The sequence below is a fragment of the Scyliorhinus torazame genome, chromosome 10, assembly GCF_047496885.1.
Source record: "Scyliorhinus torazame isolate Kashiwa2021f chromosome 10, sScyTor2.1, whole genome shotgun sequence".
Lineage (NCBI taxonomy): Eukaryota > Metazoa > Chordata > Chondrichthyes > Carcharhiniformes > Scyliorhinidae > Scyliorhinus > Scyliorhinus torazame.
Genome location: NC_092716.1, coordinates 217,853,766 through 217,878,480, shown reverse-complemented (window position 1 = coordinate 217,878,480; position 24,715 = coordinate 217,853,766). Strand labels below are relative to the sequence as shown.

General features: G+C 44.2%; 1 protein-coding gene across 14 annotated transcripts in view; it reads right to left on the bottom strand.

Annotated features, from left to right (window-relative positions):
* sox6 (SRY-box transcription factor 6) overlaps positions 1-24,715 on the bottom strand; it is an 832,058-nt gene that overhangs the window by 444,003 nt on the left and 363,340 nt on the right. For all 14 annotated transcript variants that reach the window (XM_072466411.1, XM_072466398.1, XM_072466399.1 and 11 more), the window contains one exon: positions 1,122-1,332. In XM_072466411.1, coding sequence (XP_072322512.1) covers positions 1,122-1,332 — 211 coding nt within the window. The remainder of the gene's footprint in view (positions 1-1,121; positions 1,333-24,715) is intronic.

Here is a 24,715-nt window from a genome sequence, read left to right as displayed (position 1 = left end):
AAATCTTGCAAGAGTCGTCTCATGAGATTTGCGATGGTCGAAACGCCTCGAGATATCACGATCTGTATCTCGCCCTCGCTATGTTAACATATTTAAATGAGCCTCATTAAATATGTCTGTGCTGGATTCTCCCGAAGCCCGGAAACTAATAGCCAGATTCTCCCAGTGGCACCGTGTGCCTTGGAACTGCCAGACTGGCACCTTGGCACTGACACCTGAGCACTCTGACAGTGCAACCCTGTCACTGCCAGGGTGCCCGTGTGGCACTGCCTGGCTGACAGTGGCACTGTCAGGCTGCCAGGCTGGCAGGGCCACGGTGTTCAGGTGCCAGTTTGCCATGCCATTGTTCCGGCCCGGAGGTGCTCTACCCTAAAGAGGTGGGGGTCTCGAGGATCCCCTAAGGGGTATGTTGTGGTTGTGGGGAGTGTGGAGGTCAAGGTGGAGAAGCAGAGGGTGTTTGAAAGATCGGGGCGGCATTTAAAGAAGTTGCCCTGATTGGCAAGTACTCTTTTTCCACTTGCAAGCTGAGCTCGTCAGCGCAGAAATGAGGCAAGTGCAGCCTTGGCGGCACATTCCTTGCTGAGGCGCCCAAAACATGGTAGAGTCCCATTAGATAGTAGGGTCATCGGAGTAGCATGGTGGCACAGTGGTTAGCACTGCTGCCTACAGCGCTTAGGACCCGGATTCGATCGTGGCCCCGGATCACTGTCTGTGTGGAATTTACATATTCTCCCTCTGTCTGCGTGGGTTTTATCCCCACAACACAAACATGTGCAGGTTAGGTGGATTGGCCATGCTAAATAGCCCCTTAATTGGGAAAAATAATTGGATACTCAAAATTTATGGAAACAAAAAATATATTAGTCGCAGGGTCATTCTCGGGACTGCAGGTGCCGAGAAACTCCCCGCTATACGCGCCCAAAACGGGACTCTTTTAGCACATTAAATCTTGCCAACTAGCCAAGCTCTCTCCATCAACCTAAAAGCGCTGTTGTCATGGTGACCATCAGACAACTATTTTAACCACTCTGCCAATTCCACAAATTTGTTTTAGCCGCCTACTCAACAGGTTTTTGTTTACTATGTGTGGAACTCAAGAGGAAAGGCTAGCTAATGCATACCGTCTTGTTCAGTCTTTGTCATTTCTTCGAGCTTCTTCTGTTTCAGTGTGTCCACCACGTCAGCTAAGCTTCCTTTGCGGCGCTCAGGTGTTCCAAAGACTGCGCCAGTCATCATGTCACTGCGTTCGCGGGCCCCTTCGTCTGGCTTATGTGGTGAGGTAGTTGCATTGCGGAAGGAGTATAGGGAACAGACTTTGTTGTTGTCAGAATCCTATTAAAAAGAGAGAAAAAGAGTATGGTGACACAGTCACACTCAGCATTGAATCTGGGTAGTCAAAGGATCTTCAAACTATTTTACAATGTTTTATTTTCCTTGACGCCATATTTTCTTCTTTCCCTTCCCACTATCCTCCGCTGAGATAACAAAATGGTTCAGTGAACATATTTTTCCAAGGACATCAACACAGAGCTATTCTTTAATAACATATATGGTATTCAAAGGGGTTCCAACAGTAAAGACTCCCTTCTTTCCAAAGACAAGGCCAACAAGAGCTCTTGGAATCATATTAGTCCAGTGGAGGCCTTCTGGCACAGTGGTAGCACCCCTACCAGAAGCTCCAGGTCCGTGTCCAATGCCAGGACTTGTTGGCCATGGAAGGAGCATTCAATGGGCCGATAATCAGCTCGAAGATCCGTCCACCACTTCCCGCGCAATTCCCCAAAGGGTAAAAAAAAATTATATGGGTGTGAAGCTACACTAACATCAATGTTTGTCCAGACATCAGCTCAGAATGGAAATCAATGCAAGTTTTCAGTTTGAAGTCTAGCCCTTATGAAAGATACCAAATTAAAGCAATGTTGCATCTGTTCTGACTGATTTAGTAACAAAACGAGTGCTGTTAAATTAAATGATAAATGCCTAACAGACAATTAGACACCAGAGAAACATCAAATTTGACAGGCTGTCAATTATTTTGATCGAAATAATGATCGGTAGAACAGTGACAATGAGCAGCAGATTTCACTAATCTATCTAATAAAACCTATCAATTATCGCATTTACAAATTGCACTGAAGGTTTCTAGGGGCAGATCATCATCACTGGAATAATGTCTTCCACTTTTCATCCTTGAACACAACATTTTGCTCCTGAAATGTTGTCATGAGAATTTGAAAGATGCTTAGCTTCATAGTTCTGTAGCTATCAATGGGCTGGTATGCTGCCGCCAACCTGCCCTTCCACCTCTTTGTATATGTAATACGTTAAAAAATCTCCAACACATTTCATGCAAACTTAGCATGGTGAACAGATTGATAACTCAGGCAAATCTAGCGTTAGCTCAAAACAGTGAGCCACCTTATCACATGAATCGTGCTTGGGTGGTGGCTTTCATCCCAAATTGCACCATTCATAATCGGTCCGTAATAAGAGCTGACTATGCTGACAGCAAGAGCCGTTTATAATGACATTGTGCACAAACGTGAGTAACATTCTCAGGGGTATGCTTCACTAAGTCTCTTATGGAACTTGAAACAAAATTTGTGCAATTCTCATTACTTCATACGGAATTACGGTGATATTGTACTGGGACAGGGAATGTAAGAAATAGTAATATTGGCAAGCAACAGGAATGGGATTTTGTTGTGAGAAGTTAGAAGAATTTTTCCTTTCAGATATATCATGAAGGGTGAATTTCTACAGCCCTGATATTTCCTCTGAATTTAACAACTTTTCCAGCACCGCCCTCCTCTCACAGCTCCCCCACCCCTCAAAGTGAGAACTGAAGCATACACATAGGTTTCTGCTGGTATACCCACATAAAGATTGAAGAAATGGTGTTCTTTGACACTAAAACCAAGCCAAATGTTGCATCTTTCATGTGAGGTTAGGAGAAGTAACACAAGAAGTAGCAAGTGCCGCCAGGCTCCACTCGGTGTTTAAGAATGGTAGTGAGCAATTTGAAGCATTATGAAACAGATCGTGCTAATTCTCAGAATAGAATCCCTAGCTATTTGATTTTGAATTTATTTTGTTGGTTGGCTTGTTGGGGTCTATTGAGATGGGAACTATGCAGAACTTTACTGTGCCCTGCAGGCAAACTCCCTGACTAGACCTGGCGACGTTGTCGGCAGAGTGCATCTGTTCTCACTGTGTGTTTGCCTGCTGACATATGTGGAGCAGCCAGTTAACATAAGATTGTGCATTATCGCCAGGAGCTGGTTGAATAAACTGAGCCAGTAAAAGACAGGAGGGAGGAAACGAAGCCATTTGCATTGAAATTGCAGCACTCTCATCTCCGAGTCAGTAGGTTGTGAGTTCAGGCTCCACACTGGATACTTAAGCAAAAAAATCGAGGCTACCACTTCAGGGACTGCGACAGTGTTGGAGGAGCCATCTCCCAAATTGCACATTAAACTGAGGTTCCATCTGCTCTCTCAGATGAACAGATCCCATGGCACTTTTCAAAAAGTAACAATGTAGTTCTCTATGGTGTTCTGGTGTAATGATGCACTTTCAGAGACTTCATTAGTGAACAAAGAGGGATTTATTAAGAGCAGCATGTTTGCAGCTCATTCCAAAGCACCTCTGTGCAGAGGAGAACTCCTCCCCTGGGATGATTCCTCAGTCTGGGTGTCAATTGGTCACCCAGGCCCAGGTGACACTTACTCTGCTGTGTCGCCTTAAAGGGACAATCACCACACCTGCCCAATATTCTTTCCCTCACTCAAGATTGCCAACCAACAGATCTTGTGATCATTATCACATTCCTGTTTTATGAGAGTTTGCTGTGTGCAAATTGGGCGTTGTGTCCCGACATAACAACTGCAATTACACTTTATTGGTTAGAAAGCATTTTGAACATAAGATTACATAAGAAATAGGAACAGGCGTAAACTATACAATCCTTGAAACCTGCTTCCACCATTCAATAAGTTCATGGTTAATTTCTACCTCGGCTTTATCTTCCCACGCTATCCCTGGTAGCCAAATACTCATTAATCTGTCTTGAATGTACTCAACAACATGTATCTGTAGCTCTCCAAGGTAGAGGATTCCAAAGAAATTTCTCCACAGCTCAATCCAAAATAACCGACCTCTTATTCTGAGACTATGATCCACAATTCCAGATTCTCCATCCTCCTAGCATCTACCCTGCCAAGCACATAATCATATATTTTATATGTTTCAGTTACATCACATCTTATTCTTCTCAACTCCAAGAAATATACGCATAGTCGACTTAATCACTCCATATAGTATAATTCCCTCCTCCTATAAATAAGTCCAGTAAACCTATGTATCACTTCCTCTAAAGAAAGTGCATAATTCCTTAGGTAAGGAGACCAAAACTGTACACAGTACTCCAGGTGTGGTCTCACCCTGCATAATTTCAATCAGAATTCTTTTCTCTTATACTCTAATCCCACGTATCATTTGCTTTCCTGATTTCTTGCTGAAACTGAATGTTACTTTTCTGCAATTCATGTACAAGAACACCCAGGGAATTGAAACCGGGTTCCCCAACGCCATGAGGAAGCAATGCCAACCACTGTGCCACCGTGCCATTTCTTGCCTGATCACTTAACTGGTCTAAATCCTTTACCAGCGTCCTTGCCTCCTCTCAGTTTATTTTTCCACCTAAATTTGTATCATCAGCAAATAAATGCCATCCCCTCATTTTAGTCATTAATTTAGATTGTAAATAGCTGAGACCTAGCATTGCTACTTGCAGCACCTCGCTAATAACAGCCCGGCTATCTGAAAATGACCCAATCATTTTTACGTTCTGTTTTCTGCCTATTAACCAATCCTCAATCCATGCCAACATAATATCCTAATCCCGAATGATTCCTAATTCTGAGTAAAACCTCTTGTCTGGGACTTCAGCAAAGGTTTTTTGAAAATTCAAATACATTATTTCCACTAGTTTCCACTTATCCATCCTGCTCGTTATAAACTAACTCAAAGAGCTCTCACAGATTTTCCAAACACAACGTCCCTTTCATGAAGAAAACAGAAATTTCTGGATTAACTCAGCAGGTCTGGCAGCATCTGTGGAGAGAGAAACAGAAATAACGGTTGGCATTCTCCAGTTCCCCAGCCACGTGTTTCTCGGGGGCACACCATTCACTGGTGGCAGGATTTTCTCTTCCTGCCGCTTGTCATTTAAAAAAAATAATCCAATTAAGGGGCAATTTAGTGTGGCCAATCCACCTACCCTGCACATCTTTGGGTTGTGGGGGTGAGACTCCACAAGGACAGCGACCCGGGGCTGGGATCGAACCTGGGTTCTCGGCTCTGTGAGGCAGCAGTGCTACTGTGCCACCCTGCTGCCCTTTCCCGCCGCTTATCAATGGGATTTCTCATTGAAGCCCCCCGCAGGTGGCGGTGCGCTGACAGCGGGAAAAGTGAATCCCAAATTCCGGCCATGTTTCAGGTCGGAGTGACTCTTATTCTGAGAAGATGGGGCGGCACGGTGGTGCAGCAGTTAGCATTGCTGCCTCACGGCGCCGAGGACCCAGGTTCCATCTTGGCCCCGGGTCACTGTCCGTGTGATATTTGCACATTCTCCCCATGTCTGCGTGGGTCTCACCCCCTCAACCCAAAAGATGTGCAGGCTGGGTAGATAGGCCATGCTAAATTGCTTCTTAATTGGGAAAAAAAATTGGGTACTCTAAATTTACAAAAAAGACAAAAAAAAATGTTTTGAAACAGTTTCGCTCGCCACTGATTCTGCCAGACTTGCTGAATTTTAATTTCAGATTTCCAACATTTGCAGTATTTTGTTTTCTCTTTCATAAATCTGTGTTAAATCTGCCCAAGCATATTATGATTTTCAAAATGTAGGGCGGCATTTGGCGCAGTGGATAGCACTGGGACTGCGGCGCTGAGGACCCGTGTTCGAATCCCAGCCCCGGGTCACTGTCCGTGTGGAGTTTGCACATTCTCCCGTGTCTGCGTGGGTTTCACCCCCGCAACCCAAAGATGTGCAGGTTAGGTGGATTGGCCACGCTAAATTGCCCCTTAATTGGAAAAAAATAATTGGGTACTCTAAATTTATATTTAAAAAAAATGATTTTCAAAATGTCCTGCTTACCATGTCCCCACTAGCAGTTCCTAGCATTTTCCTCATGCCAATGTTAGAACACCCTGGGAGAGGGAAAGGTACTATATAAATGCCAATCATTCCCTTCTTTTGTTCCCTTTATGTAAGAATTATCCTTTAAAGCCTTAGCAGTACAAGAAATCTTCTTTAAAAAGACATGGTATGATTTCACATTCAAAAGTTACAAATCTATTCCAATTACTGTACTGCATAAATGGGGAAAATTCTAATTTTATTCTACTTGGTGATATAAACATAAAGACAAATGCAGCGTGCTTTTCCTAGCTTCAATTGCACTTGCCAGCCGCTAACTGTCCCTCAATACAAACAAGTGCTTCTTCAGTTCAAGGCAGCACCCTCCCACATGTGTAATATTACTTAGTTAATTAGAAAGAGCTTATTTCTGCCCAGATTGGTGTGGTTTTTTCTTCTACTACTGAACAGTCCTATCATTTGTAACCACAGAGCTATTACATAGCCCCTCAAAGTACAAACAAGTACAGACATCTTGGGATAATTTCTAACCAGACACACATCTTTTAATTACCTTTATTTTAAATATTTAATTAAAGAGTATTAATTACATCATGAAGCAGGAGTTCGATCATAGTTGTTGTTCAATTAGATCACTGTGATGCATTGACAAAATCTCTGGGGTTTATGACCCTCCACCAGCAGAAACCTATATTTAAACCAAAATGCCATAAACCTAGATGTTAGTTTGTACTGCATCTGGCTTTCTTTTGCCAGATAAATCCTTTTTCTGTATCACATTTTGAGAGGGGAAGCAGATGCAATTCAAACATACAGTTCAACCTCGTACCATCAAAGAACACTGTGCCATTACATACCCAAAGGAGGCTTGTTACAGGCGCAACCTCAGCATGACTTTGTCCTATGCAAAGTGATGGATGTCACGGATGAACTACCTGATGCAAATATGTTATTCTGAAGCAATACCATTGCTCCTTTCGAGATTTCAGTATCAAAAAAAACATTTGTTGCAAGTAATTTAACATTATTAGGTGGATGCACAGACACCTCAAATGTCCAGTCCCTTGCAGCTGGGCCTTTAAGAATTTGAGTTCATTTATAAAAGACTGAACATTGAGAAGACCAATTGAAGAAAGGAGGAGAGGGGTTGGCTGTACACCAAAATAGATAATCCTTTTAAACATGCAGGAATGCAGTAAGCCTAACGTGAATGTTGGCTGATTTGCTGCACGATTCATGTTACACATTGTGCACATCCCAGTCAGGAGATTCTTTCGCCAGTGGGCCTAAATCACTTAGTTTTATTGTTGTATAGGGAAGAAGGGTGGGTGGGTGGGGGGATTGGGGGGGGTGGGGGGATTTACTTGTGTGTTGCAAAATTTAGAGTACCCAATTGTTTCTTTCCAATTACGGGGCAATTTAGTATGGCCAATCCACCTACCCTACATATCTTTGGATTGTGGGAGTGAAACCCACGCAAACACGGGGAGAATGTGCAAACTCCACACGGACAGTGACCCAGAGCCGGCATGGAACCCGGATCCTCTGCGCCGTAGGCAACAGTGCTAACCACTGTGCCATCATGCTGCCCCTGTGTGCACATAGTCAAGCATCATTTTTCAAATGTATTGGCAGACATTCAGCAAAGTAACCCACACCAACACACACATTCACAGGCATGAGTTGTTATTCAACAGGTATATCTGACTCATTGCCCCAGTACAGTTTAGAATAGATTTGCCCAGGCAGCAAACCTTTGAAGTGACGTTTACGGAATTAGCAACGGCAATCATCATTTAATCTCTTTCATTAAGCATAAAGTTGCTAAATTATATATATATCCAAATACCAACATTTGGGGTACTCTTCAACCTCTGGTTAGAAGTCAACAGAAAACTCAGTTTGCTCAAAACAACAATTACATTCATTGTTATTTACAAAAGCTGCCATGGCATCTTCAGCTTTTAGCAATGCAGATGAGCGGACACGCTGTTGAGGCATTTTATCCAAGGTATGGCATTTTTGCAGTCCAGGATCTCAGAATTCACTTTGAATGCTCATATGGTCCCAGCAGCCTCTGTGGTGACTGATGACACATTTTAGCCAAGAAATCTAGAACTTCAGATAATTGACAAGACATCAGAAAAATCCCATGTTTTCCAAAATAACTTGTAATGTCAACAGAACTTAAGCTCCAGAGGGGCGCAACAATCAAACACAATGCATATGTCTGCCTTCTGAGTGTTGCCACAATGAAGTGGTGTTAACCTCCAATGTCATATTGAGGATAACAGCTAAATGATTGCAGTCACATTAAATTGGCCTTAACTTCTCTCTCTAGCAGTCCCTCAAAGCGAGGAGGACGCTTGCCATAGAGTACAGCCTGTGGCAAAAAGGTTGCAGGTGGAGTCTTTTAACATAGAGACGCTGCTGTGCTGCAGCTACCCCAGAGTGCTGGCTGACCAGGAAATTCTTCCACTCTTACCGCCTGCCACAGGCACATCGGAAAGAATTTACAGATTGATAATCAACCTGTTTGACCACCTTATGAACACACCCTCCATAGCCATCAAGCCGTGAAGGAAATCTTGAACCCAGAGCTTCCAGCATGGCGCGAAACTCACTAGGTCGGGAGAATTGTGGCAGTGCCCAAAATGGAATTTGTCCGGGCGCAAAATAAATTCTGCCTCTCCCAGCCCACTCCAGCTGACGTGATCAGGACCCTCCCCAGAAGGCCAAGAAACTGATCACAGCTAATTTGCATTCATTACAATCTCATTAGTGAGATTAAAGTTGAATGCAGTTGCCTCCAGGTATTGTTCTGCCACCCCAGCAGGAGGTCACCCCAGCACAAATCACTACTGATTCTTAGAAGTAGGGACCAGGCACCAAAGACTCCAAGGAGGGGCAAGGAGGTGAGTACCCCTGTCTACTTACCTCCATGGAGAACAAGGGTAAAGCAAAGAGGCCAGATGCTATATGGGAGGGGGGTTCTTCAAGGGAGCTGGGGATTGGGGGGCATATGCTGAGCTGGATGGGGCCAGGTCAGGGGACTCCCCAGGATGGGGGGGTCCCTTTGAGTCTGTGAAGCCCGGAGGCTTTCATGTTTAACACCCTATAACAGGGCAAAGAACAGATGCAACCTGTCCTAAAATCTTCTTGGTCAATTGCTGCAATGCATATTGTACGTGATACGTATTGTTGTAACTGTGCATTGGTGGTGGATGGAGTGAATGTTTAAGATGGTGGATAATATGCCAATGGATGGTGTTGAGCTTCTTGAGCTTTGTTGGAGCTGTGCAACCCCCCCCCCCCCCCAAGGTGAGTGGAGAGTATTCCATCACACTTCTGACTTGTAGATGGTGGACAAGCTTTGGTGAGACGAGGGGTGAGTTTCTCATCACAGGATCCTTTCTTCTTCCCCCCCAATAAACAATTCTTTTTTTCCAATTAAGGGGCAATTTAGCATGGCCAATTCACCTACCCTGCACATCTTTTTGGGTTGTGGGGTTGAGGAATGTGCAAACGCCACACAGATAGTGACCTGGGGCCGGGATCGAACCCGGGTCCTCAGCGCTGTGAGGCAGCAGTGCTAACCACTGCACCGCCGTGCCGCCCACCTTCACAGGATTCTTAACTTCTGACCTGCTCTGGTAGCCACAGTTTTTATATGGCCATTCCAATCACTTCCTTGTCAATGGTAACACCCAGGATGTTGATAGTTGTGGATTCAGCAATGGTAAGGCCATTGAATGCAAAGGGGAGATGTTTGGATTCTTGCTTGCTGGAAATGGTCATTGCCCAACATGTGTTGTTACTTGCCATTAATCAGCCCAGAGCTGACATAAACTGCTTCAGTGCCCGAGGAGTCTCAACTTATGCTGAACATTGTGCAATCATCAGTGAACATCCATTTCTGACCTTATGATGGAGAGAAAGTCATTGATGAAGCAGCTGAAGATGGTTGGACTTAGGACACTACCCTGAGGAACCTCTGCAATGATGTCCTGGGACTGAGATATTTGGCCACCAGCAACAACCATCTTCCCTTTGTGCTAGGTTATGACTCCAACCAAAGTGTTTTCCTCTGATTCTCATTGACTCCAGTTTACTTACTGACTATCTTACACCAATGGTCTCTAGCTTTGCTGTTGCCCACAAATTGAAACACTTTGGACTGGATTCTCCGACCCCCCCCGTAGGGTCAAGAATTGCTGAGGGGCTTCGTGAATGCCACCCCGCCACCGATTGCCGAATTCTCCGGCGCCGAGCTTTTGGCGGGGACGGGAATCGCGCCACGCCAGTCGGCGGCCATTGGCAGTGGCGCCCCCGCCGATTCTCCGCCCCGCGATGGGCCGAGCGGCCGCCTGTTTGTGGTCGGTCCCGCCGGCGTAAATCAAACCAAGTCCGCACTGGCGGGACCTGGCTCTACAGAGTCCTCGTGGGGGCGCGGGGGGATCTGGACCCGGGGCGTGCCCCCTAGGTGGCCTGGCCTACGATCGGGGCCCACCGAGCCACGGGCGGGCCTGTGCTGTGGGGGCACTCTTTCCCTCCGCGCCGGCTGCTGTCAACCTCCGCCATGGCCGGCGCGGAGAAGAACCCCCTTGCGCATGCTCTGGGATGACGCCGGCGCTCCCGCGCATGCGCCAACTCGCGCCGGCCAGCGGAGGCCCTTCGGCATTGTTTGGCGTGGCGCCAAGCCCTTCCGCACCGTCTGGCGCGGCGCCAACCCCGCCTGCACCAGCCTAGCCCCTGAAGGTGCGGAGGACTCCGCACCTTCCGGGCGGCCCGACGCCGGAGTGGTTCACGCCACTCCTCGGCGCCGGTACAGCCTGCCCCGCCAGGTAGAGGAGAATCCCGCCCTTTGTCTCTATTCTATCAAAATATCTCATAACTTTGAAGACTTCTCTCAGCCCACTCTTCAGCCTTCTCTTTTCAAGTCAAAAGAGACACAGCTTATTCATCCTTTATTGATCGGTGAAACATTGCATTTCTTACATCACCCTTGTAAATACATTTTACCCTGTGACAATCTTTAATCCGGAAGCAAGGAACATTTGTAATTTCTTTCAAAGGGTCTGTAGCATCTGTAATCTTTTTAAAGTGTTTGAAAAGGGGTTTTAAGAATTTATATCAATGGTAAAGAGATCAATTGCAATTTAAGAAATGCTGTTTGTGACCTAGTGACACTTAACCTGGAAGTACTATCAACTGGAAGGAAGTTAAGATATGGATGGTATGTGGCTGGCAAACACAAAGGAGATTTACAAGCAGGAGAGCTGGAGGTACATAAAGAGGAATGCATCAAATTCTTGCGAGGAGAAGTAAATATCTCTCAGCAGAGTTTTTTTTTCTATTTGGCAGGAAAGGAGACAGGAGCTTTTGGAGGTACTGTGAGGCTATCTAAAAAGGTCTAAAACATGGAACACTATGTGAATAGCTCAGTGATCCTACAGACTTGGGTGTTTCCCAGAAGTGGACAAACTGTGAACCGCAGCATTATTTATTAGTCGGTTGAAAAGGAACTTTGGAAAACTACACCATCAAGATTGTCGTAACCCGAGGGAGGGAGCATTTGTAGAAGTGTTCCTTGCTGATGGTAATCACACCCATGAAACTCAGAAGTGAAAACTGTTGTCAGTTAGAACTTCCGACCCACTGTGCATGAATATAGAACAGCATATTGTGGAATGATATAACTATGTAGTGCCACCTAACTTGGAGAATGAAGGGATTATGGTTGGGTAAGGCTGTTGCATAGACTATTTATAGAGCAATTCACCTTTTTATTTGAAGTATCATTTGGCTGTTAATTCATTTTTATTTTACATTGGTTCTGAGTCATGTTAAAGTAAAAGTTAAAAAAATGTGAAATCTTGTTGGTAATTTCATCATTTGGTGGGTCATTCGCAAAATTTGGTTATTTTAGTTTAGGCTTCCCCCAAGAGCCTCTATATTGGTCCAATGCCTCTATATTCTTTTTATAATATGGGGACTAGAAATTTACACAGCAATCTAATTATTGTCTGAGGTCAGGTGCAAGTTTAGCACAGATTCTCTACTTTTCAACTCCAGTCATCTATAAATAAGCTGCATCAGCTCATTTATTTTACATTAAATCAGCATTCATGATCAATGATTTCCAATATATTCTTCATGAACTCACTGGACAGTAGCACATCATGAAATGAGAAAAAGTGTTTAAATTCTCATTGCTATAGTCTCCAGTGGAAGTTACTGAAATAACGCTCTTCACATTGCAGAAGTGTTTAACAATGCATTATCTTAGGACAGCATTTTAAAATTCAGTAAATATAATGGTTGAAGAGGAGAATACTCAGTCAATGGAAATAGTAGGAACACTGATGCCAGAACAATTGAATCCATTATAAGTTGCAATGTACCACTGGGCTACAGCTACTTAACTATATGCACGATAGGTAATATAATCACCTAACTGTTGAAAGTACATTGCCAAGGGAAAAATTCCAATGTTGTGAGATCAAGGTATGGCAGCTTAATCATTCCATTGTTCTAACAAAGAGTAAAATGTTAAAATACTTAATTGTATTTTAATGTTTAAATTGGTCCCTTAATTTCCAAATAATTAAATCATATATGGCGGCACAGTAGCACAGTGGTTAGCACTATTGCTTCACAGCTCCACAATCCCAGGTTCAATTCCCGGTTTGGGGCACTGTCTGTGCGGAGTTTGCACGTTCTCCCCGTGTCTGCGTGGGTTTCCTCCGGGTGCTCCGGTTTCCTACCACAGTCCAAAGATGTGCAGGTCAGGTGGGTTGGCCATGCTAAATTGCCCTTAGTGTCCAAAAAATTAGGAGTGGTTGTTGGCTTGGGGGGATGGGGTGGAAGTGAGGGCTTAAGTGGGTCGGTGTACTCGATGGGCTGAGTGGCCTCCTTCTGCACTGTATGTTGTATATTCTATGTTATAGGAGCCCTTGTTGTACATGTGCCCCAGGGATGAGTGTAGAATCTGCTGAGGACCCTAAGTGTCCAAAAAAGGTTAGGTGGTGTTACTGGGTTACAGGGTTAGGGTAGCGGTCTGGGCTTAAGTAGGGTGACCTTTCCAAGTGCCGGTGCAGACTCGATGGGCTGAATGGCCTCCTTCTGCACTGCAAACTCTATGATTCTATGATATCTAAATTACTTAAGATATTCCTAGCTAGTAAAATAGAAATGGCACTTCACATTATTACACATAGAATACTGTATCTATATGACAAGTGATAACAAAGGCAATTTTCGTAAATGGGAGGAAAATATAATCAAAGTGCTATCCATGTAAAATATTCCCATAAAACACCAGACACTGAGGGTGCTAAGGTCTACGTCATTCAAGGACTTTCTTGAAGGGAAGGCATTTAAAAATGTAAAGTGCTGGACTTTGTTTGCCTGTAGTTCTATCAAGACACTGGGAACTGCTAACCAGCCAGATACTCAGCAGACATTCAAAACCCCTGTGGAAGATGAAAGAATCCCCATCTCCTGTTGATTTACATCTTGAAGGGTGTCAATAGTTTGGGGGATAAAAAGATATCCATAAAAGTTACTTGGCCTGCAACAAGACATGCTAATTAAATTCCTTTCACGGAATATACAGATAAGAATTTTAAAAACTGGCTCTGCCAAGCAGAATCAGAAGGAAGAGGAAAACGAAACATCACAGTTATCTCAAAACACTGCTAAAAGAGAGTAGAAAAACTTTCTGTAACTAAAAGAGTGTCTTCAACAAAGTGAAGATTTGAACCAAGTCACCTCTAGAATTCTATAGGAAACCAATGAACTTCAAATGGCTGCAATGTTCACCAATCTATGCCCCAAAGACAAGCAAAGGACTTAGTTGTATGTTCCTTTAACTTTTACTTGGACTTCCTTACTTCTGATATCTATGTGTGTGTGTTGTTGCATCTTTATTATTTTGGGGGGAGTTTACTAACTAATAAAAACTTACTCATTTTCTGAGTCAAGGAAACCTGTTTGATTGGCTCCTTATTAACAAATAAAAGCAATTGGATTGGAAAAGGCATTTACGGGGACAAGACATTTAAAAAACCTTTGTTGCAACCAATCGAACTAATCTGTTAGTATCAGCAACAGTAATTTCTGGGTTTTTATGTTTTAAACATTGAAGATAATAAAGCTGCATTACAATGTTAAAAGGAAGCTGCCTTGATATGAGAAGCAAAGTGATAATGGAACCGTATGCACTCTTTGCTGAAAATATTCTCCATATTTCATCCTTCCGCTAGTGTAGCTTTTTCTATCTCAAGCATTAACTCTTATCACAAGCCAGTGCTGGTCAATTTGAGGCTCACAAAATGCCATCAGGCTCTTTAATTTTGGCACTTTCTCTCTGAATGTTGCTTCTGACAGTTAATTACCGCAAATTAATTTTTCATTTTGCTAAAAGTGATGTTGGAATGCATCAAATTTATCTTGCAGATTTGCAGGCCAGTGCCGTCTGGATCGCTGTCGGCTTCCAAGCTTCTGCCAATGTGTTTCTCTAACTGGCAACCAGTAGGTACGAGAATGACAGATTTTCTCTTTTTATGAGAAATCCAGGTGAAGAGCCAAAGCCCTAAAATGCATTCATCCAGCCACCAGGGGGAGAATTAGGAGTTTTCTGTTGGAACAAAGCCAATGTCCTTGTTGATCGTGCAATGAACAAGGTAATTTTTTTTAAAATTCCAATTAAAGACAATTTAGCATGGCCAATCTACCTATCCTGCACATCCTTGGGTTGTAGGGGCGAGACCCACGCAGACTTGGGCAGAATGTGTAAACCCCACACGGACAGTGACCCGGGGTCGGGTGATCAAGGTATTTCTTTGTATACAAAGCAAACATTAAACATTGTTGACAAAAGGTAGTTCTGAATTATTAATGAGGGGTTTATGAATAATTTAAAATCAATTAAGGATGAGTTTAGAAGTTAAGAATGTGATTAACTCCCAAATGCAGGTTTTGTTTAGCTGTAGGTCTGTGTATAGATGGGATGAGTCGTAACCATTCACATATATTTGTTTCCATCCATGTAAGAATAGAATGCAACTGGTGGTGTGGTTTAGGGAGTGTTTCATATAACTCAATTCAATTACCTTAATTCAGTCCCTTTGGGATGGGAGAAATAAATGGAAGGCTTTGAATGCTCCATGACAAGTTTTAATATCAACAATTAAATGCAAAAGAGTTTGCTTATGCATTATGAGGGAGAACAATTGCAAGGTACATTTGGCACATTGATACTGAAAATGATGCAAGCAAGAAAAAGGCCAACAAAACCCAACTGATCTATTTATTCCCAAGCAGAATGCAACAAATGAGTCAATCATATTTCAACAGGCTACATAGACAATAATGGATGTGCTGATGCCTTCTGTGCATGCTTACATCAACAACTGGCAAAATACAATTTCCCTGCGCTGATCTTAAAAGCTAGAACATCAGAGAAGCATGAAAAGGCCCAGTGGTGCAGTCATCATCGTAGCAACATTAATAAGGTAGAATAAAGAGAAAGATAGTGATAGAAAAAAGCTGCAGGTGAAAGATTAATAAAAGATACATATGATTTGCCCTCCAAAGTGATGATGTCTCACACCTTGAAAGCTGTATCGCAATCAGGAGTCACCAATCGCTCTGGTTGGTATTTGTAATGTGTAATGAAATCACAAATGTTGTCTTTTGAATATATTTACAATGTCATTACATATAGGGTGAGGAGCAGTTCGTCATCACCCACAGAAAATCTGGGGTAGAATCTACATGGCTTGCCACTCTGTGTTACAACATTGCTCTTGTGTTTTCCTTTTGCTCCTCAAGCTGGTCTCCCTTTCTTCCCTCTCCTGCACTTCATTCTCCACATAAGAGTTCAGTGCCTAAGGTTACAAAGTGAAAATAAGTCACTTAGTATTCCAAGTTCATAGGGACCCAATTCTGACAATGTCACTAAAACTAGAAGTTCTGCTGTAGCCAAGAGTAAAAAAACAATTATTTGCAATCTGACTTTTATTGTAGCCAACCAGTTTCAAGAGCTTGACCCAAGGGTACAATAATAAAATTATTGCTGGATTCCTCGCATAACTAACATGAAGAGGTCAAATAACAAGCACTAAATATGTTTTGATTAGATACGGACTTCCCTAATGCATCTCATATTGTTATGAGGACACAATACATTCCACTCCCAAACAGTTGAAAAATGCAGTTCCACTCCTGCCAAATCTCTCTTTTGGGAGAAATGTGATAAATTAAGAAGCTGCCACTGCGCCTTCAGAACATCCTAAATTTTTCAGTGAAACCAAGATTCACAACACAAAACTACATTACTCAAATCTTACTGTAATTGAGCTGATGCTTTCTGTCAGGGAACAGCAAATGAAAGGTGATTCAATCCCAGCTTTAACAATGTTCCATATTGAATAATGGACAGACAGATACAAGGTAACAACACAATCTTTAGATTTAGCTTTAGTATAAATCACAAGAGGAAAATGCAAGTGCTCCACACACTTTTTCTCAAGGCAAAGACTGTTTCTGCCTTTAGCTTCCTCTCATCTGTTACTGACTGAACAAATATAAATCTAGATACGACCTCCGCAAAGCCATCAGGGATGCCAACGGACAATACCAGGCTAAGCTAGGGTCCCAGACTAATGGCACGAACAGTCATTGGTTGTGGCAAGGCATAAACAATATAACGGGCTACAAAGCAAAGCCAAGTAGAATCTCTGGCAACAGAGTACCCCTCCCCAATGAAGTCAATGCATTCTCTGCTCGTTTCGAGCAGGAAGCCAACGAACCGTTGGCGACTGCCCCAGCAGCCTCAGACGTACCCATACCTACCCTCATAGCCGCATAAGTTAGAACATAGAACATACAGTGCAGAAGGAGGCCATTCGGCCCATCGAGTCTGCATCGACCCACTTAAGCCTTCACTTCCACCATATCCCCGTAACCCAATAACCCCTCCTAACCTTTTTGGTCACTAAGGGCAATTTATCATGGCCAATCCACCTAACCTGCACGTCTTTGGACCGTGGGAGGAAACCGGAGCACCCGGAGGAAACCCACGCAGACACGGGGAGAACGTGCAGACTCCGCACAGACAGTGACCCAGCAGGAAATAGAACCTGGGACTCTGGCGCTGTGAAGCCACAGTGCTATCCACTTGTGCTACCGTGCTGCCCAACGTGAAGTTAGATTGGCCTTCTCAAAAGTGAACCGATGGAAATGAACAGGTCTTGACAGAGTCCCCGGTTGTGCATGCAGATCCTGCACGAGCTAACTGGCAGGTGTGTTCGCGGACATCCGTTCTGAGATTCCCATCTGCTTCGAGAAGACCACTATCATTCCGGTGCCAAAGAAGAACCAGGCCACTTGCCTCAACGACTACTAACCAGTGGCCCTGACACCTATCATTATGAAGTGCTTCAAGAGGTTAGTTATGAGACATATCAACTCCATACTCCCAGACCGCCTTGATCCACTGCAATTCTCATGCCACCACAACCGGTCCACATCAGACTCTGCACTCATCCCTGCGGCACATGGACAACAAGGGCTCCTATAATATAGAACATACAACATACAGTGCAGAAGGAGGCCACTCGGCCCATCGAGTACACCGACCCACTTAAGCCCTCACTTCCACTCCATCCCCCCAAGCCAACAACCACTCCTAGTCTTTTTGGACACTAAGGGCAATTTAGCATGGCCAATCCACCTTAACTGCATGTCTTTGGACTCTGGGAGGAAACCGGAGCACCCGGAGGAAACCGATGCAGACACAGGGAGAACGTGCAGACTCCGCACAGTGACCCGGCAGGGAATCGAACCTGGGACCCTGGCGCTGTGAAGCCACAGTGCTAACCACTATGCTACCGTGGTGCCCAGATTCCTATTCACTGACTACAGCTCCGCCTTCAACACCATAATCCCAGCCAAACTCATGCAAAACACCAAAACCTAGTACTCGGATCCTCTCCCTACAACTGGAGTCTTGACTTCCTGACCCATAGGCCACAATCTGTGAGAATAAACAACCACACCTCCTCCACGATAGTCCTCAATATTGGGACCCGCAAAGCTGTGTACTTAGCTTCCTACTATGCTCCCTATACACATACGACTGTGTGGCAAAATTTGGCTCCAACTTAAACTACAAGTTTGCTGATGACACGACCGCAGTGGGTTGGATCTGAAACAATGATGAGTCAGAGTACAGGAGGGCAATCAGAACCTAGTTACATGGTGCAATGAAATCAATCTCAATGTCATCAAAACTAAGGAGCTAGTTATCGGCTTCAGGAAGCGAAGTGTCATACATGTCCCTGTCTGCATCAATGGTGCTGTGGTGGAGATAGTTGACAGCTTCACATTCCTAGGTGTAAACATCACAAAAATCTGTCCTGGTCCACCCACGTCGATGCTATGATCAAGAAAGCACAGCAGCACCTATAATTCTTCAGGAAATTAAGAAAATTCAGCATGTCCACAATAACTCTTAGCAATTTTTCCAGATGCATCATCGAAAGCATCCTATCTGGCTGCATCACAGCTTGGTATGGCAATTGCTTGGCCCAAGACTATAAGAAACTACAGAGAGCCATGAACACAGCCTAGTCTATCACGAGAACCCGCCTTCCATCCATTAACTCTGTCTACACCTCCTGCTCCCTTGGGAAAGCAGGCAGCATAATCATCGACTCCTCCCACCTGGGTTATTCTCTCTTCCAACCTCTTCAATCAGGCAGAAGATACAAAGGTTTGAGAACACGCACTAACAGATTCAAAAACAGCTTCTTCCCTGCTATTGCCAGACTGCTAAATGGCCCTCTTATGGACTGAACTGACCTTTCTACGCATCTTCCCTACAGTTGTAGCACTATATTCCGTATGCATCACCCGATCTCTATGTTTATATATTTACACTGAGTATTTATCGTATGTCCTATGTTTTTCATGTATAGAGTGATCTGACTTGACTGTACACAGAACAATACGTTTCACTGTGCCTCGGTACATGTGACAAATCTAAATCTAAATCAATATAAAGAAAACTGGTGGAAGAAAACTGTTACATGCAAAAACAAAATACTGCAGATGCTAGTCAACTGAAATAAAAACAGAAAATGATCAAAATATTCAGCAGGCCCGGCAGCACCTGTAAAAGAGCTAAAATTTGATGTTGATAACCATTAGTCATAACTGCAACAGGTTTTAAGCAGGTATAGAGGCAGGGAAAGTGGAGGGGGAGGGCAGGGTTGGAAGAGAAGGGGAAAAAGAAAGCGAAAGTTTACAATATGAAGGAAGGCTGCAATCCATCCTATTACAAACATTTCTTTTTATTCCTCCCCAATCCTTTCACTGCCTCCACACTCACTTAAAACCTGTTATGTCATTACTTCTTTCTAGCTCTGACCAAAGGTTATCAACCTGAAATGTTAACTCTGTTTCTCCCTCCACAGATGCTGTTGGAGTTATTCCTGTTCAGCGACAGGTTAATATCAGCCATTAGGTTGGCCCGTGTGAGGGCAGCACGGTGGCGCAGTGGTTAGCACTGCTGCCTTCAGCACCGAGGACCCAGGTTCGATCCCGGGCCCCGGGTCACTGTCTGTGTGGAGTTTGCACATTCTCCCCATGTCTGCATGGGTTTCACCCCCAGAACCCAAAAATGTGCAGGTCAGGTGGATTGGCCACGCTAAATTGCCCCTTAATTAGAAAAAAATATTTGCGTACTCTAAATTTATTTCAAAAAACGGTTGGCCCGTGTTTGCGGCAATAAACAGGATCACTTGTATGCAAAACCGAGAAATTTAGAAGCTGGAAATTGCTAAAAGAGAAGGCATACACAAGAAACCATGGAACAAAAAAGGAATATCAACCAGGGTTCTCACTCCTGATAAATATTGAGTAAATCCTGTTGGAAAGTAGGCATGCAAAATGATCAAATCAGGATCAGATCAGGTTTGTCTGTGTTATCCTGGTGGTTAATGGTATACAAACGCTTGCTGTCATGATTGATGCAAAATCAGTGGCATGGGTAGATTTGCAATGAAACACACTGTAAGGCCCCGAACAACAGGCGCGGGCCCCCATCCTGGTCCCAGTTGGCCTGACTGATATTTGACAAGATGTGGAGATGCCGACATTGTTGTAGGGTGGGCACAGTAAGAGGTCTTACAACACCAGGTTAAAGTCCAACAGGTTTGACCCGCTCATCCAATCAAAGGCCGATGCTTCCTCCCTGTAGACAGGCTCAAACTGATTAACCAATCAGCAGCAAATGTGGAGCAAAACCAGACTCTGATTGGGTGAGCAGCAGAGTGGGAGGGTAGGTACCAAGGAGGAAGAAATACAAATGGTTGAGTTGGACTTGGACCTGAGCAGCAGGAGGAGAAACCCACTGAGACGAGCAAGGCCGAGGCAGCTGCAGTGAGCACCAGCCGTGGGGGAGGTGGCGGACCCCAGACCCGCAGCAGCAAAGACCCCAGGTGAAGGGAGAACCAGAGATGAGGCAGTGGGTGGAAGTGAGGCAGCAGAACGGGAGGACCCCAAGGCAAACCAGTGGAGCGAACGGAAGACAAGAGCCATGGGGGAGTGGCGCAGACGGACACCCCCAGAGGTGAGAGTGTGAAAGTGTGAATGTTTGAGGGGGTAGAGGTGGGGACAGGTGGGGGGGGGGGGGGGGGGTATGGGCAGGGCGAAAATAAGTGTTGTAGGAAATCCATGATTGGAATCACGTTTCATACAAGATGTAGGCTTGGGTTTCAGCAAATAAATGTTTCATAAAGCGTGCCAACTGCTGGACCAGATGTTGCAGAATCTAGTCCAACAGCAGGACTTGGTTGGCCACAGAAGGAGCATCCAACATGGTTCAATGGGTTGATAATAAGTTCAGATATCCATCCACCACTTACCCACTGTTCCACAAAGAGTAAAAAAAAAATATATGAGTGTGAAGATATAGTAACATCAACAATTATTAATACAGGCATGTTTCCACAAGTGAAAAGACACTGATCAATTGGCGTATTTCCGTGGCTTCTGCCTTCATGTTCTGGGGGGTGGGCAGGAAGGTTATGGCTGAGATTCGCTGGGGGGGGGGGGGGGGCAGAAATGTAGGTGAGAATAGGGTCCCACAAACTGTAAATCCGCCTCTTTTTTACTTTCCAATCAGTTTTTACCTCTTCTAAAAACACGAGGGTAATGTTCCGTTGCCACCAAGATCCTTCCATTACTTAATTGAAGAGGCTAGTCTCTATGTGTGAACTGAGACTGTGGGCGGAATTTTCCCATTTATCAGCAGAATGGCAAAATCGGTGTGGGTTCTCCACTGTATTATTCAGTGGTGTGAAGTATGGGACGGTGAGTGGTACCCATGAGTCATACCCCAGCAGGTTTGCTTGCCTTTAGGGAAGGGCTGAGAGGGAAAGAGTGACCAGAAAAAATGAAAATAAATCCAGAATTGACACTTTGATTACATTACATAAAGTGATAAGTTTGCAAGGCAACGAAAGAGGAGATCAGAGAACTGGCCACATAGAACATCATAACTGATTTCAGTCATTATTTGGGAATGCTACAAATAGGCATTGCAGGCCTCTGCACCTTATTGACAGACTTAAACTCACTTTGAATGAGATGGCTTTGGAAGTAGAGCCTCACCAAATATAGCTTTGTAAACATAATTTTTTTTTAAATACTGACAATCGGCACAATAGAGCAAGTAAACGGTGATTTAACACCTTTTGATCATAGTCTCCTAAATTTATTTTGGGAAGCAGTTCTCTGTATGGTACAGCTGTGCCAAGGGATATAAGAATACATGATGGATCCTGTAGGATACAGCCAGAAAAACATAGCCGATGATGCAGAAGGGATAAACTGACAGAGTTAACACAGGAGGTTAAAATAGGGCACAACTTGTCATTGATTTTTTTTTTCAGCTTCTGCCTCTGATTTTATAGAAAGATTTTTTTTCCTAATCATGTCTATGTCAGTTTGATCTGGAGAATGCCAAAGGCTCACCTCCAGGTGTCATCTCTTACATGGTAGAAATCAGGCGATAGCATCCAACTAGCTCCCTGCAGGCCTATTATTCACTTTCCATTCTTGAAGGAGACTTCAGAACGTAAGTAATTTTTCATTAAAACAAGAGAATTTAATCTGAAGTAATATTTTCAGCATTTCCCTAATGCTGAATGATGCCCCACGATTTATTAGCCAATGCACCTGAAAGGTAAAATTTAAACTTTTTTACTTCGCAACCATTTATTTCCCTCCCTTCTTCTGAAAGCACAAGGGTAATGTTCCGTTGCCACCAGATTCTTCCATTATTTAATCGAAGAGGCTAGTCTCTATGTGTGAACTGAGACAGAGGCGGAATGTTCCCATTTAACAGCAGAGTGGCAGTGCGGAAGGCAAAATCGGCGTGGGTTGTCCACTGTATCGTTCAGCTGATAGCTGGAAAAAAATGAAGGGGCAGGTGACACGCCATGACGCTGGTGGAGCAGGCTCTGATTGAGCCTGCCCTGCCAGCAATTTAAGATTTAAAAGATGGTGGCTGCCCTTTAATAATTAAGAGTGGAACAAGGGCGGCACGGTGGCATAGTGGTTAGCACTGCTGCCTCACGGCACCAAGGACCCGGGTTCGATCCCGGCCCCGGGTCACTGTCTGTGTGGAGTTTGCACATTCTCCCTGTGTCTGCATGGGTGTCACCCCCACAACCCAAACACAGCACAGATCAGGGATTGAACCGGGCATCCTTCTGTGTGAATGGCTCAGTAGCACATTAGGCAGTACATTTGCCAACCAAACCACTGGAAAATCCAACAAAATGTGTTTTTAATCGCATCACATTATTTCAATTACCATAATATTGTCCCAGTAGCTAATAGTAGTTGGATCTTAAATGTAAATCTCTTTGTTTTAAGGCTATTAGTTTTGTTAATCTAATATTTATCTCTCATATTCATCAACTCAAACTAAGATTTAGCTAGGAACGCAATCCCTCTCAGGCAGAGTCACCCTATCCTGAAAGCTGAAGTGGTTTGTTTTCGCAAACGGCTGCAATCAGACAGCATTTACATTACCGTGGCTCAGGCTGCTCACTCACACTGAACAAAATCAAAATCAGACACAAGAAAAGCCAGCCTTCAACTGCAAATAAGTATAAATTCAAATCTGAGACATAATATTGCATAAATATATCTGGAGATATTAACAAAGATTACAGGGGATCTAGTATTGGAGGACTTTAAGCAGTCATTGAAGATACAATACACGTATTAAGTTTGGAGGCATTGTTTACATTTGCAGAGGTCAGGTTGCTATTAAATGAATAGGAAACTAGCAGCACAGCCCTCTCAGAGACAGGTAAAGGACCACAAGCAAAAGGAAAATAATTTTTTAATCAACGTATCTTCTTGATTTTGTTACAGTCGGGGGATAGTGAGCTGCAGTATCAACAAAGGGCCAACAAGCTACTAGCCAACTTAGAAAAGGAGTTCTTATCGAGTTCCTTTATCTATCCATACATCAAAACTGTGGAATTCATCACAAATCCTTCCTCCTACAACCCTACTGAGTTTAAGTAACAGTTTAGGTTCCCAATCAATGGGCAAAATTCTCCGTTTGTGTCGACGCCAGGGCTGAATTGCATGCGGATCGCGTTCCCATTGCCGGCGCTATTTTTGGAGCAACTCATGACATGCTAATGGGCCACCACTCTGCCCACGTGAATCTAGGGCAATTCTCAATCCCAACGACATCAGATTCACTGGGGCTGGAATTGGCGCTGGAGAGCTTGACAAGCTGGAGCTGCTTATAAGCACTCCACTCCCCACATGCTCTCATTCCAGCCAAGAAGGTGGCCCAGAGGAGAGCACCAGGCTTCATGGACACGGAGCTCGATAGAATGTTGGATGTGGTGGAGAGGTGGGACACCCTCTTCCCCGGGCCTGGGCCGAGGTGGCCGAGGCAGTCAACGCTATGTACCTCACCAGGCGGAATGGCAGGCAGTGCCGCAACAAGATGAACAACCTCCTTAGGGCAGCTCGGATGGGTTACTACCTCTTGTTTCCTTCTCATCACACTCCCCACTAACATAGGGGCCAATCGAAACCCACCTGCCCGCATCTCCCTCATATCCTATCCTGTACCACCTCACTAACTGTGTTGTCCTCTTTGGCCAGATGCCTTGCCCACACATGTCGCCAGCAAGGCGAGGTGGTGGCATAGTGGTATTGTCATTGGACTAGTACTCCAGAGACCCAGGGTAATGCTCTGGGAACCAGGTTTGAAACCCACTATGGCAGATGGTGAAATTTGAATTCAATAAAACTAAAATCTGGAATTAAACGTCTAAGCATGACCATGGAACCATTGTCGATTGTTGTAAAAACCTATCAGGTTCACTAATGTCCTTTAGGCTAATACTGCTGCCTCATGGCGCTGAGGACCTGGGTTGAATCCTGGCCCCAGGTCACTGTCCGTGTGGAGTTTTCACATTTTTCCCATGTCTGCGTGGGTCT